General features: G+C 32.4%; 1 protein-coding gene across 2 annotated transcripts in view; it reads right to left on the reverse strand.

Moving 5' to 3' along the window:
- LOC134721346 (importin-4-like) overlaps positions 1 to 16,017 on the reverse strand; it is a 338,068-nt gene that overhangs the window by 209,313 nt on the left and 112,738 nt on the right. For both annotated transcript variants that reach the window (XM_063584285.1, XM_063584286.1), the window contains exons 8-9: positions 15,079 to 15,144; positions 6,523 to 6,624 (exon numbers count right to left, since the gene is read on the reverse strand). In XM_063584285.1, coding sequence (XP_063440355.1) covers positions 6,523 to 6,624; positions 15,079 to 15,144 — 168 coding nt within the window. The remainder of the gene's footprint in view (positions 1 to 6,522; positions 6,625 to 15,078; positions 15,145 to 16,017) is intronic.

A 16,017-nucleotide genomic window follows, 5' to 3' on the forward strand; every position in this document is an offset into this window, starting at 1 on the left:
TAGTACAAATTTAATGTATGGTCAAATTTTTTAATTTAAATTTCTTAGTCCACAGTTCGAGGGACACATTCCCTAGTGGTTTTCCACGTGGATTGTAGGCAAAGGGATTTTTTCTTTTCAAAGTGTGACTAATGCTGCCTTAAGTACAAATAAGCAATGTTATTGGTTAATATATTTTTAGCAGACATGTGAAAAATCAAGTGGAAATACAATTGTCAATGTTCCTGATTAGGAAGTTACTAAAGAGTTTGTTTGATTCAACAACAGTAAAGAAAGAGACAAGTCAGGTTAGTTTACACTTGGAGGTGACGTCCCTTTGCTTACAAGCTTTCCACATGCTGAAGATGTTATTAAAATAATGACAATGTTCATTTTGATATGAGTTCATTGCATTAACTCAACTTTTAAAAGTCTGTATGTGGTCATATTCATGAGAATTTATTGAATTTTGAACAGTGTACATGTATCTTTAAGGTGGTATGGGTGTCTTTCGCCATCTTGGATTTAAAAAAACAGAGAATCTAAGGTCCATATTTTCTATTAAGTTAGCAAAATTTGATGCAGGAATGCAGATTTTTAATGTGAATTTTCAATTAAAAGAACCAATTTATAAGAATATAACTTATAAATATTAAATATTTTTACAAGTGTAGATTATTTTTGGTTGTTTTTTTTTAATATTTTCAAATTTTGCAATGTAAGGGGAGGTAACTCTAAAACAGTACTTTTTCTGAAGGACTCTTCATGAAATTTTCCTATTTTGTCTTTTAGCCGGAAAAAACATACGGTGACCCTATCTTTTCTTTTGATATTCTCAAAGCATTGTATGAAAGCAATCTTTTCCTAATTTATTTTACAATTCTATCATTTTGTTAGTTTCTATTCACAAAATGTTGATTTTTCCTGTATAATTTGTAATTTTGTCACAACCTGTAGCATGAGAAAATGCACGGTGACCTATCATTTTTATAATATTTTTGAACATGTATCAATAGATACTACATATTGATAAAGTATGAACATATTCTATCATTTTTATTTTAGACTCCTATACCACCTTAAATGTTTATTAGTGTTTTTAAGTAATTAAGGAATAATATTTAATAAAAGTGTTGAAGATATTTTTGTCTTGAGTATTGGAAATACTATTCCTTAAGGGAAAGCCTTGCTAGTGGTGTAATTTGAGATTGGCCTGCAAATATGCTGTATGGACTATTGAGTTTTCTATGCTCGTAACTTAACATGAACTGGATGCAAGATTATATCAATCACTGAGGATATATGTATAACCTCATTGGTTGATATCTTTGGCGGAGGTACATGTGATACATCCTCATTCTTTCAATATCAAAATGGTGGTTGGTTTAAGGGCTACATGTATGTTGGTCAGGCAATATGTATTGGCTGTTTGGGTTGATGAGGTTCTTGATAAGTTCCCCCCTCTCCCACCCCTAAGGACCAAAATGTGTATATGATTTTATATTTATATTTTAATATTGGTATTACATGTATGCATTTTGGGTTGATGATTACCGACAACATTAGAAAAAACATAAGCATTAACATGGGGATCATGTTGACAAAACAAACCTTCGCTTGATCGATTTTCAAGAGAAATGTCAATTAGGGCAAGTGTATTGGTATGTTTGTGTTTGCTTTTTCATTACAATGGTAAAAATAAAGATTATATATCTCGGATGACAATAATGTTGATTATAATGCTTCATTTTGTGAGCTCCAGAGTAGTTATATAACTGAGAAACAACTACGAACTATATCCAGTGAGCTCTTCTGCATTGCATTGTGCATAGTAGTCCACATTTTGGTTTCTGAAACGTTTAGATATTATCTTGTATTTAGTTCTTTCCTCTAGAGTTTTCTATGCCCATAACTTAACATGAACTGGATGCATGATATTATATCAATGACTGAGGATATGTGTACTTAAGTTTAAGAACAGAAACAAAAAATTTCGCATTTTTTTTTTCATTTGTAAAGGGGCATTAATCAAGAATGGTAAAAGTGATCTATAATCTATAATAGTATTCTAGAAAATAACCAAAACTGCAAAATGTTCTTACAATTACCAATTCAGGGGTAGAAACCCAACAACAGGTTGCCTGATTGGTCTTGAAATTTCAGAGCAAATAGATCTTGATCTAATGAACAGATTGTCAGATTTGCTCTAAATGCTTTGGTTTCAGAGATGAGCCAAAAACTGCATTTTACCCTATGTACTATTTTTAGCCATGTCATCCATGTTGGTTTGCAGCGGGTGGGGTCATCAGACACATTTTTAAAGTAAGATACCCTTATGATGATTGTGCACAAGTTTGGTTAAATTGTCTTAGCAGTTACAGAGGAGAAGATTATTGTAAAAGATTAAAAAAAAAAACGAAAAATTGCAAAAAATTTAATATAAAGGGCAATAACTCTCTATCTATAATAATATTCAAGATAATAACCAAAAACAGCAAAATTTCCTTAAAACTACCAATTCAGAGACAACAACCTAACAACTGAATGTCTGATTCAAACTTTTAGGGTAGAAATATCTTGACTTAATAAACAAATGTATCCCTGTCAGATTTGCTCTAAATGCTTTGGTTTCAGAGATAAAAGCCTAAATCTACATTTTACCAATATGTTCTATTCTCAGCTATGGTGGCCGTCTTGGTTGGTTGGCCAGGTTACCGGACTTATTTTTAAACAAGATGATTGTGGCCATGTTTGGTTAAAGGAGTAGGTCCGGTAAGGACTCATTTTGGCCTCAAATTTCAGTTTCATCTGACGAAAGATTTTGCCCACTTTTTAAACACTTAGTGTCTATTTCACTTGATTCAATAAGTATAAGTGGAAGATTTTAACTGATTTAGTCATTAACAAGAATGTGTTCATAGTACACGGATGCCCCACTCCCACTATCATTTTCTGTGTTCAGTGGACCGTGAAAATTGGGGTCAGAACTTTAATTTGGAACTAAAATTAGAAAAATCATGTCATAGGGAACATGTGTACTAAGTTTCAAGTTGATGTAACTTTAACTTCATCAAAAACTACCTGATGATTGTCCGTCGGAAGGGGACGATAAATGGCTGACCCGTGTTAAGAGAGAGCCATATCTCTTCCATGTTAAAGACACCCTTGTAGAATTCGAAAAAGAGTAGGCTAATGCCGCTACAAGGCAGCACTCGCACCCGCAAAGTGGAAAGGGATTAATATAAGTTGCAAAACTTGTTTCCCAATCCACTATAAATAAATATGTTTAAACTAACTACCTTGACCAAAAACTTTAACCTGAACTTCGCACTATCATTTTCTATGTTCAGTGGACCATGTAATTGGAGCCAAAGCTTTAATTTGGCATTAAAATTAGAAAGATCATATCATGGGGAACATGTGTACTAAGTTTCAAATTGATTGGACTTCAACTTCATCAAAAACTACCTCGACCAAAAACTTTAACCTGAAGCGGGACGAACGGACGCACAGACGGACGCACAGACGGACGGACGGACGAACGAACGGAGGCACAGACCAGAAAACATAATGCCCCTCTACTATCGTAGGTGGGGCATAAAAACGATCCGATTCAAGCTAATATATGAAAAATCTCAAATATGCCAAAAAACGTCACTTTTCAGATGTTTTTTTGTCAAAAATGAAAATGGCCGCATCCGTGTTCAGCCACAGCCTTTATATATGTTATGTATTATCATAAAATACAACTTACATTTAAATATTAATGATGAACACGAATGCGGCCACTTTCGTTTTACAGGGAAACCGGCTAAAATTTAACTAAAATGATAGAATTTTGAAGATTTCAGTAATTTAGCATGACTTAATGGTGCTACAAGCCCATACATGTGCATTGTATTGTAAAAAACAGCCCATATTTATGTAGCAGAAACATTCAACTGTCTTATAAATAACTAAAATTTTACACTTTAACAATTTTGTAAAACTGTTATATTTTTGGGCCAAAAAGGGGTCTTAACAGTTTCAGAGGAGAAGATTTTTGTAAAAGTTAACAACAACAAAGGACAAGGAACGCAGAGTGATGAGAAAAGCTCACTTAGCCCTTCAGGTGAGCTAAAATAACATCTTATAAATTGACATTTTAACTTATTTAAGGTTAATGTGACTCCAGCATCAATGTTAGCAATTCTCTGCTCCCACCCACTACTGGTATGTCTGTTTGGAAAAACATAAAAACATATACTGACACCTCTGTTCTGTTATTAGCATAAGACTCAATGACTGCTGTACCCATATTTTGACTATTTTATTTATTATATCTGTTTCATTCACGCATCATTGTAAATATAATAGAATTTAATGAGACTGTCATCAAAGTGAGAAGGTTAGCGCTATAGAACCAGGTTTAATCCACCATTTTCTACATTTGAAAATGCCTGTACCAAGTCAGGAATATGACAGTTCTTGTACATTCGTTTTTTATCTGTTTTGTTATTTGACTTTGCCATGTGATTATGGACTTTCAGAGTAGATTTCCCTCTAATTTCAGTATTTTTTTATTTTACTTTCTTTTTTTGTTGTTGATAGATTATAATCCAAGATATAATTTACAAACCAGATGCACTAAGAAATATTCAAGTAAAGTTTGACAGAATTGAGCCCACTTATTAAATCAAAGAGCAGAATAGCTCTGAAGGGAAAGACGGCCCTTGTTTCTTTTTCATTTTTTTTTTGGGGGGGGGGGGGGTATCTTTTGATAGTCTTCATATAAAGAATGAAAAAAAAAGAACAGCTAAAACATGTGGAAGGTTGACTCTATTTGAAACAATTGTTGTTTAATGAAATTTTGTTTCTTTAGTTTAGGATTCAATTTAGACCAATGGAAGAGATCTGCCTGCATGTTCTAAATCTAAACATTCAATTAAAGTTGATAGTTAATTATCTAAAATTCAACCAGTTGAATTCTGTCATTTAACAACAACTAAGACTATTTTTGAAATCTTAATAGTGTACGACTGAACTGCAGGCTAGGGCCATTTTCCCCTTTTTATGACAGTACTCTTAAGATTTTTATTTTTTTTCTTAAGAAAGTTAGGACTGAAAAATCTATTCAGTTTTAAATTTCCATTGATAAAGTTCCTAGTTACATCTCTCATCACAGGGATACAGGTACTAACAAAAATGTTAACTGTGGGAAGCTTGTTTCCAAATCCTATATTTTGAAATATTTGTAAAATTTTATGAGTAAATAGGTTTAAACTACAAAATGCAACATTTGTAAATTTTTTTGTTACTATTACAATGATTATGTTGGTACACAAAAATTTAGTTTTAATGGAAGACTACTTATCATATACTAAATGTCACATTTTAAGTGTTAATTCTAGTGGATAATTAGCTCATAAATTGAGGTGCTCCTGAATTGGAGGAAGATTATCAAAACAGAGTTTTACAGAAAAAAAATGGAAAAAATCGTTTCTCTCCCCAATCTCATGTAGCCCCTCGGACTTTTGGTTACTTTGAAAGTTGTTGACCTACAAATTAAAGTATTGCATGTTGATGTTTGAATCATCTACAGCAACCATCATTATGTTTAAATTTAACAAATACTATTTTTTAATAAGTGCACAATCTTTGAGAATGATTTAAATAACCAGTGAAGGATATCCCTGCTTATGCGTAGTGTGGCATTCCAACAATGACGTCACTATAAAATATAATGTAGGTTGGATATAATTAGAATATCTCGTTATACTGATTTTTCCGGATTGTAAAAGAAACGTAAATAGTGTAAAGGAGAGCTCAATATACGATATAGAGAAACGGAAGGGAAATGTGTAAAAAAGTGTTTAAAGTCAATTTATTCATTTGTGTCTCCCCATCTCATCATTCTCAGTAAGATTTGTTGGGGGGTTTTCCACACTATAAAACAAAATGAATGATGTGAGGGAATGTCACTCTGGTCAACCCCATTGGGGATTGAAGGCTTGAAGCCGTCTTCCCCCAAAAACGATGACTTTTTAACAAGTTAACACTTCATACAGAAGAGGCAAATGATGTGTAAAAATTGCCAGTCAAGGCTAGGGCAACAACTATGAAAAGTCATCTGACAATATAATTGGTGGTAAGGTAAAATCTGTATATATATATATATAAGTACGTTTGAACCAGTGAAAACTACAACAGATTTATCCATCGGATCATCAGCAGTGATAGTGATACATGGCTGTGTACATTCTGTATGTACATTCTGTATATATACAATTCGTCTAAACATCAACCCAACAATGTTAGATCTGTAAATTTGCTTTTTGTTCTTCCCTCGCCTGGATTCGAACTCATGCTACTGAGATATTGTGACACCAAATCGCCCGCACTGTATCTGACGGGCTAGACCAACCAACCACCTTGGTTTCACAATAATAAAGCTTTCAGTGGCCGGATGTTACCTTTCCTCGTCAGTTTTAATCTAGCGTCATACTACAGTACATGATATTAAGGCATGAAGATGGAATAAACTGTAAATAAACATACAATTACCTCAATACAAAAATCTACAACTGTTTTCATATGGGGAACAAGCATGGCTACTTCACATTCTAACATCTCATCAAATACTTCCAGAACTTCACATGCTTGATCCTGAAAAATACATATACATTTTTTCGAATATTTTCACGTTTTGCTTACATTTGAATTAAAAACTCAAAGAAAAGTAAATCTCCCTTAAGTAATGTGGACTATAAACATAAAGATGGGTGAATGTTTAAGTTCAATTACTCAAGCATTGTCACATAACATTTAACATCCACTAGTCTAGTAAAAAAAGATGAAAATTGTGGCCAACCTCAAAAAATTTGCAACAGAATTATTTTTGTTATTTTTCAATTCTAAAAGGCTTTTTTTCAAATTCCAAAAAAAATCGGATATTTTCAATAAAATTTCATGTTTATAAAAAAAACAAAAAAACATATTTTTCATTATTTCATTTCATAATCACTGCAAACCTGTTGTAAAACTTTTGATTTATAATGATTATCATTAAATATGAATGTTTTATTCTAAATAATTCTCGTTTTTTGGCTATTTTTGACAAATTTGCTATTTTCACCCCAAAAAATCTATGTTCCCACTCAGATATCTTGGTAGACTTTTTTTGTAATTTGGTAGAATTTTGTTATGTTACAAAGAAAGCCTGTTGGAATTGAAAAATACACAAAAAAAATCTGTTGCCATTTTTTTTTTAGGTCAAATGCTATTTTGACTAGACTACAAGAGTAAATTGTGATGATGCATAGTAGATTGTATCTGAATACAAAATTTCACGGGTCAATATAATGACATCTTTTTTATGAACAATCTAAGAGTAATAGTACCATAATCCAGTTGGAGGGCACACAATTCAATGTTTTTTTTCTAATATCAAGTGACAAAAGGTTGGAGTTGAACGTTTTTTTTTGGTAAACGTGCATGACTCAATCTTTTTTTAATAATACACATGGGTAATGTGTCCATGATGCCTCCGCTTGTATATCATATAAAGTTATAAAGGGAAAAAACTAAGGAACATTAATCAAAGTGCCTGTAAGCACCAAAGGTTAAAGATTGTTTTAATTTTGTCAGTCAAGATTGAATGTATAGAGAATAGGTTGTAGTGGATTCAACTACAATTATGGACAAAGGAAGATAGCTCTAATTTTAAAAATTACTTTTTACTATTTAAAAAAAACAATTCTCCAGAGAACAATTGAAGGTCTTTCCACCTCGATAATAAAAAGAAATTTTAAAAAAGATGTTAGAAACACTCCTTGTTGATGTACTTTAGTACCTGAAACTGATATAAAAACTAGAGGCTCTAAAGAGCCTGTGTCACTCACCTTGGTCTATGTGAATATCAAACAAAGGAAGCAGATTGATTCATGACAAAATTGTGTTTTGGTGATGGTGATATGTTTGTAAATCTTACTTTACTGAACATTCTTGCAATTTACAATTACCAGTATCTCTATCCATAATGAACTTGGCCCAGTAGTTATAAGTGGCAAATGTTAGTAAAAATTTACAAATTTTATGAAAATCGTTAACAGTTGACATAATAAAGGGCAACGACTCCTAAAGGGGTTAACTGACCATTTCGGTCATTTTGACCTATTTCCAAATCTTACTTTGCTGAACATTATTGATGTTTACAGTTAATCTCTATCTATAATAATATTCAAGATAATAACTAAAAACAGCAAAATTTCCTAATAAGTACCCTTCGGGCTAGGTGAGCTAGAAATAAGATTCATAGATAAATGCAGAAGACTTAATTGTTTTATAATGAACAAGAAAGAATATAAAACAAAGGTCAAAATCTAGAACGTCAAGTTGACCTTTGACCTTGACCTCAATTTCAAGGTCATAGGTCATTGTACGGCGGCTTTGTGAAAAATTGTGCACATCCTGCTACAAGCATAAATTTAGCATAGACCTTCCTCAACTATTACTCTTTGATTTCAGATAGGGAGGCATTTGAAAAAAAATGTCTCACTTCCGGTAAAATTCAAAATGGCGGACATCATACTTAAATCAGCCCAATATATAAGCTAGTATGTGAATAGGTGTTATTATCGTGTTACCATCATAATATTTAGTACAAACCTTTGTTTTTTACTACTTTTGGATATATTATATAGATTTTATGTCTTTAAAAACCCTACTTCCGGTAAAATCCAACATGACGGACATTGTACTAAAATAAGCTTATGTCTTAGGAGGGTATTTGAAGTGTGTTTTAACGTATTGCTTCTATCATTACATAGTGCAGGAACCTTTCTTTAGTGTTTCTCATGGATACAAGGTATAAGACGTATATCTTTAAAACCCTAACTTCCGGTAATAATCAAAAATGGCAGACATAGAAATATCAATTTATCATTTAAATATTCAACTTTTTTCAACATGTAAAGAAAATGTTGTTTTTAAGTTATCCAAAAAACCACTAATTCCATTCTGTTGTAAATATTTAAATACAAAGTTGACACTTCCGGTAAAAAAATATGGCGTATATTTCAAAGGTAAGTCCTCAATCCATATCTTCGATGAAGAGTTTTGGATAGATTGATTAAAACAAAATAAAATCCCTAAATTACTAACACATTTTTAAAATTACTTCTATTTGGCCAAAAATACATGTTTTTTTCACGATCACCACCACATGCACACAAGGCAGTGCACGGGGGCCCGATTTTCCCCATTAATAACGACCGCGGCATCCTTTCTTACATCATTAATGTACAAATTTATAACAAAATGGTGAGGCCTCAAAAAGAGCTTTTTAAAAGGGATCCTCTTTTTCCCTTCGCCATCCATTAGCGCCTGGACTGGGTAGCATAAGAGCCAATCCCAAGCTCGTCCCCCTAAACACCCGCCTCAGTTTATTGCACGTTAAACGTGCTGGAAAAGACTAGACCAAACTGAGGGAACAGCCTCAATCAGCTTTCCCCTTTATGCAAATAGTTATTTTCTTGTTTCGTTAACCATGTTAGCCCCATCTGATAAGTTTGTGCGATCCAGGATGAACCAGGGGTATGTCAAATAACGTCTCGTCCTTTTTCTAAAAAAGTTCATCGGAAGGTACCAAGACCTTGTTGATAAATATTCAATATCAACTTCTCAAATAATACACGATGGTCTTGATGAGTAGATTCTGCGTACTGATGTTGTTTATCATCTTAACAACGTGTTTTATTGTTCTTTCATTTGTCTTTGTTCTATTATTGATATTACTTTTATTGTTGAATGGTTTTACGTAATATCCGTTTGATGTGGCTTGGTACTTATACAGCTCGTCAATGTGTTTGTATTGGCTTTCATTTGTTGGTGGTTTGTTTTGTATATGCGACATTTTCTATTTCTTTTGTTCTTATAACGTGACTCTGTACTTTAAAAGATCCCGTCAGTATGATATTGTTACATTATATGTCATTATGATATATTTTTATTATGAATTACTATATAAGTTGAACCACAAACGTCAAAATCATTCAATTGCGTAGTGGAATTAACTATTTTTGGATTCTTATAAACTCTATATATAACTTTTAGACTAGTTTAAATCTCGGGTCTATTTCTGATATTTATTCTTACATACTTTTGATTTTTTAAACCTGTATTCTAACATTGACTATGTAAATTTTAAAATTGTTTGTATGCAAATTGAACGACAAATTTATGTGACATAAAAAAAAAAAAAAAAAAAAAAATCTGACATCAGAAACTCAAATCCATCAATGTGTTCGTAGATAGTAGATGTTTTTGTGTTCTGTTAAATTGTTCCTTTTAAAATTGTTATACGATGATGACTGATGTACCCATATTTTGACTATTTTATTTTAGTATTGTGGTTGTTTATTTAACGCATCAATGTGAATATAATGGAATTCGATGAGACTGTCATAAAAGTGAGAGGGTTAGCGCTATAGAACCATGTTTAATCCACCATTTTCTACATTTGAAAATGCCTGTACCAAGTCAGGAATATGACAGTTCTTGTCCATTAGTTTTTGATGCGTTTTGTTTTTTGATTTTGCCATTTGAATATGGATTTCCGAATTGATTTTCCTCTAAGTTCAGTCCATGATATATGAATGGGTCAAATTGTCTTAGTCCTTAATGTCAGGTTTTATTTATACACAAAATATATCAATGTATATGTATTCAATAAAAAAAGAAGCATGTTGACATAAAAAAATGTGACATTCTAATGCATGAGATTTGCTATTTTATATTTTTATCACACTTTAGAATCGAAACTTTTATTTTGTTTCAGAAATACTGTTCAAGACATTCAGCAGCTATGTTTTTTTGCATATTTATAGTGAGAGCCAATATATGTGACCAGCTTAAAGTAAAGAGGGCATTTGGGCAAATTGGAGAGAATAGAACATGATAACAATAAATAAACTAGATAGAGGCTCTAAAGAGCCTGTGTCGTCACCTATGTGAATAAAATTTCTTAAAATTTCCTATTCAGGTGCAGCAACCCTACAACAGGTTGTCCGATTCATCTGAAAATTTCAGGGCAGATAGCTCTTGACCTAATGAACAATTCAACCCCCTGTCAGATTTGCTCTAAATGCTTTGGTTTTTGAGTTATAAGCAAAAACTGCATTTAACTCCTATGTTCTATTTGTAGCTGCGGCGGCCATCTTGGTTGATTGACCGGGTTACCGGACACATTTTTTAAACTAAACACCCTAATTATGATTGTGGCCAAGATGGAATTAATTTGGCCCAGTAGTTTCAGAGGAGAAGATTTTTGTAAAAGATTACTAAGATTTACGAAAAATGGTTAAAAATTGACTATAAAGGCCAATAACTCCTTAAGGGGTCAACTGACCATTTTGGTCGTTTGACTTATTTGTAAATCTTACTTCGCTTAACATTATTGTTGTTTACAGTTTATCTCTATCTGTTATAGTATTCAAGATAATAACAAAAAACATTAAAATTTCCATAAAATTACCAACTCAGGGGCAGCAACCTAAGAACGGGTTGTCCGATTCATCTGAAAATTTCAGGGCAGATAGATTTTGACCTATTGAACAATTTTACTCTGTCAGATTTGCTCTAAATGCTTTGGTTTTTGAGTTATAAGCCAAAAACTGCATTTTACCCTATGTTCTATTTTAAGCAGTGGCAGCCATCTTGGTTGGATGGCCGGGTCACGGGACACATCTTTTTAAATAAGATACCCCAAAGATGATTGTGGCCAAGTTTGGATTAATTTGGCTCAGTTGTTTCAGAGGAGAAGATTTTTGTAACAGATTACTAAGATTTACGAAAAATGGTTAAAAATTGACTAAAAAGGTCAATTTCTCCTAAAGGGGTCGACTGACCATTTCGGATATGTTGACTTATTTGTAAATCTTACTTTGCTGAACATTAATGCTGTTTACAGTTTATCTCTATCTATAATAATATTCAAAATAATAACCAAAAACGGAAAAATTTCCTTAAAATTACCAATTCAGGGGCAGCAACCCAATAAAATGTTGTCCGATTCATCTGAAAATTTTAGAGCAGATAGATCTTACCTTGATAAACAATTTTACATCCTGTCAGATTTGCTCTAAATGCTTTGGTTTTTGAGTTATGAGCCAAAAACTGCAGTTTACCCCTATGTTCTATTTTTAGCCATGGCGGCCATCTTGGTTGGTTGGCCGGGTCACCGGACACAATTTTTTAACTAGATACCCTAATTATGATTGTGGCCAAGATGAGATTAATTTGTCCCAGTTGTTTCAGAGGAGAAGATTTTTGTAAAAGATAAAATAGATTTACGAAAAATGGTTAAAAATTGACTATAAAGGCCAATAAAGGCTGTTCAAAACTCATAAATCCATGGACAAAAAACAAAATCGGGGTAACAAACCAAAACCGAGCGAAACGCATTAAATATAAGAGGAGAACAACGACACAACACCGAAACGCAACACACACAGAAACAGACCAATCATCAGACAAAACACCACGAGAATAACAAATGTAACATGAAAACCAAATACATGAATTTGGGATAGACAAGTACCGTGCCACGTCTTATCTCAATATCTCAAAAATAAGAGAAAACACAAACGACTCAACGTTAAAATGCAACACAAAGAGAAACGAGCAATATTATAACTATGACCATCTTCCTGACTTGGTACAGGACACTTTTAAAGGGGAATAAAAGTGTTGGGTTGAACCTGGTTTTAAGGCATGCCAAACCTCGCGCTTTAATGGCAAAGTTAAATATAACATTGAAATGACAACATAATATTACAGGACTACAATACAAATAAATAGGAGAACATATTAGACACAGAAAAACATGATTAATAGATAACAAAAAGCATCAGGTTTAAAATTCAATACGCCAAAAACGCGCCTTGTCCACACAAGACTCACCAGTGACGCCCAGATATAAAAGATCGAAAGTGAAAAAAGTACAAAGTTGTACAGCACTGAAGATCAAAAGTTGAAAAGGTTTCGCCAAATACGGCATTGTTTTATGCCCCGGATAAGAACATTCATATTATATAGAACAATTCATGCTATTGCAAACAGTAAATTTTATCAAATGAATATGAAAGAGATATACACAAAGAAACTAAAGTATTAACTAATTACAGAAAACTAAACCTGAATACATAACGCCTAGATATAAAAGATCGAACGTGAAAAAGGTACAAAGTTGTACAACACTGAAGATCAAAAGTTGAAAAGGTTTTGACAAATACGGCATTGTTTTTATGCACGGGATAAGAATATCCTTATTATATAGAATACTTAATGCTATTGCAAACAGTAAATTTTAACAAATGAATATGAAAGAGATATACATAATGAAACTGAAATATTAACTAATTACAGAAAACTAAACCCAAGTTTATCACAAAATAGACACACATCCGAATCAGTCCAGGCGTGAACGTAATTAAAAAAATTGTGACGTCACATACGATGGCGAAAAGGCAGAAACGTTATGCCACATTTGAATTTATGAAATTTAGAAACAGCTTGACGTCACATATGAAAAACTATCATTCAAAAATGAGATAGAATTAGGATTGATTTAGAACTAAATACTGATAATTTATTAAAACAAAATGCATATTGCAATACTTATTAATAGCAATTAACTGTAACACATATATATGTCCAGTTTGTTATGAATCCAACTTCAAACGTAAATAATCGTACAAAATTTAATATAATTAATAAAGAGGAGGTGATTAATTTTTCTATACGTCATACCTAAATATATAATGAGAAGACGTCAACACATTTGACAAAATCTGATGAGAATTACAAATATAACATTAAACATGTAAACTAAATACATGAATTTGGGATAAACAAGTACAGAAACACGTCTTATAGTAATGCGAATTCATATTCAGCAAAACGGTCACAATCGGGAATAAGTCACGTTTGGTAATTAAAAGATTAGACGACATAATGACAAACCACAATCTAAGATGTGGTAAAAATGTCCTTAGCTAGTTTGGTTAAAGAGACATCATATGGATCAACCAATTCGTGATGGTGTCCATAAAATTTACGGAGTGTCAATTTTAATCTGTCCTCCACATAACTTTGTTGGAGCAGTTTCTGCGTAAGGAGCACACTCCTGTATATGAAGTCCGTATAGTGTGAACATGCACGTGAATAACGTATCAATTGTGATATGTAAACACCATACGAAGGGGCAGAGGGTATGTTACTGCTGAGAAATGGGAAATTGATAATTGGGAAGTTGAAATCGTCCCGTTTATCATAGATTTTTGTGTGAAGTCGTCCATCTACGTCAATATTGAGGAAAAGATCAAGGTATGAAGCAGTCCTTCTAGTATCAGTAGTATCCTTAATTTCAAGTTCACTGGGATATATGAGATGTAAGTATTGGCTGAAGTATGGGTTGTTCAACGATAAAACATCATCAATAGATCGAAAAGTAAAATTAAAGAATTTCGCAAGGTGCTTTTTCTTTTTGTCTTTTAGAAGGTTCTGAATAAATTCTGCTTCATACGAATACTATAACTCCTTAAGGGGTCAACTGACCATTCTGGTCGTGTTGACTTATTTGTAAATCTTACTTCGCCTAACATTATTGTTGTTACAGTTTATCTCTATCTATTATAGTATTCAAGATAATAACAAAAAATGATGAGTGTTTGGTTTAATTTTGCCCAGTAGTTTCAGAGGAGAATATTTTTGTAAAAGTTAACGACGACGGACAACGGACGCAAAGTGATGGGAAAAGCTCACTTCGCCGTTTGGGCCAGGTGAGCTTAAAAGAAAGGGTCAGCTCACGTCAATTAATATAATCGATTCACTAAAGTTTCATGTAAATCTGTGAAAGCGTTTTTGAGTTAATGTCAGACATGTTGACGACGTACAGACAGATTGATGGAAAACGGTTTACCACAATACATTCCTTAAACAGTATAGAAACTACAACTGCCATATATCAAACTGTAGCAGTTGATCCTTACCTTTATCGAAATAAATATCTAAGAATCTTATATTTACAGTATGTGCATTAAATTACTACTACATACATACCTCATCAATAGGGATAAGTACTTTAGCTACATCTATAATCCTTGGTAACATCTCCTGAACATATTTCTGAAAGTATTTTGTTTAGACATTAGAAACTATTTATCTATCATCAAAATTATGCCTACTTTAAATATCATAGGAAATCTTATACTTCTCTAAAAGATAAAAGCAGCCAATTTTTAAACATGACTCTCTGACAATTTGATGAAGACCTTATGAATTTAAAAGATAAGCATACCTGTCAATTGACCCGTATTCTGCGGTTGTGACCCGAAATTTTACAATTCTGAGGGATCACCCGGCGGGTCATTGAAATAACCCGGGATTTCCGAAAATGACCCGATTTCACCCGTATTTCTTAGCCTTGAGATTATTTCATAAGTAATATTCCTTTGAAATACCGGCAAATTCGTAATTCTTCCATGAACAGGAAGTTCCTCTAGCTATGTAATCAAATTAAGTGACCCATTAAGTGCATGGCTTCACCTGACAGCTTTGGTGTCAAACACACTGTTAATTAACACCAATTACCTTAGCTTTAGGTCATAAATAAATTGCAAATTACAAACATATTTCAACTAAGAGTTATTTCCCCTTATTTCTCACCATTCAAAATTATTCCTTATATTAACGTTTTATGGGTGAAAAAGATTATATCATAAAAATATAAAATTCAAATACATATTGAAAAATAACTTTTCATTATTTTTATACCTTTATACAATTTTTGAAAAACAGTTGAAAATTATTTTTTACATTTATACTTCCTTTAACTGAATTACCATATTTTATCATAGTCTAATTTCCGTATAAATAGATAGCTGATATGTAAAATGGCAACATAGCTAGTAGTCTCAAAACATTATAAAATTATACATTTCAAAAATAAAATCTTGTAATTGATGATTACAAAAAGTAAAGAACATAAGACTATGTTAC

This window comes from Mytilus trossulus, chromosome 6, assembly GCF_036588685.1.
Source record: "Mytilus trossulus isolate FHL-02 chromosome 6, PNRI_Mtr1.1.1.hap1, whole genome shotgun sequence".
Lineage (NCBI taxonomy): Eukaryota > Metazoa > Mollusca > Bivalvia > Mytilida > Mytilidae > Mytilus > Mytilus trossulus.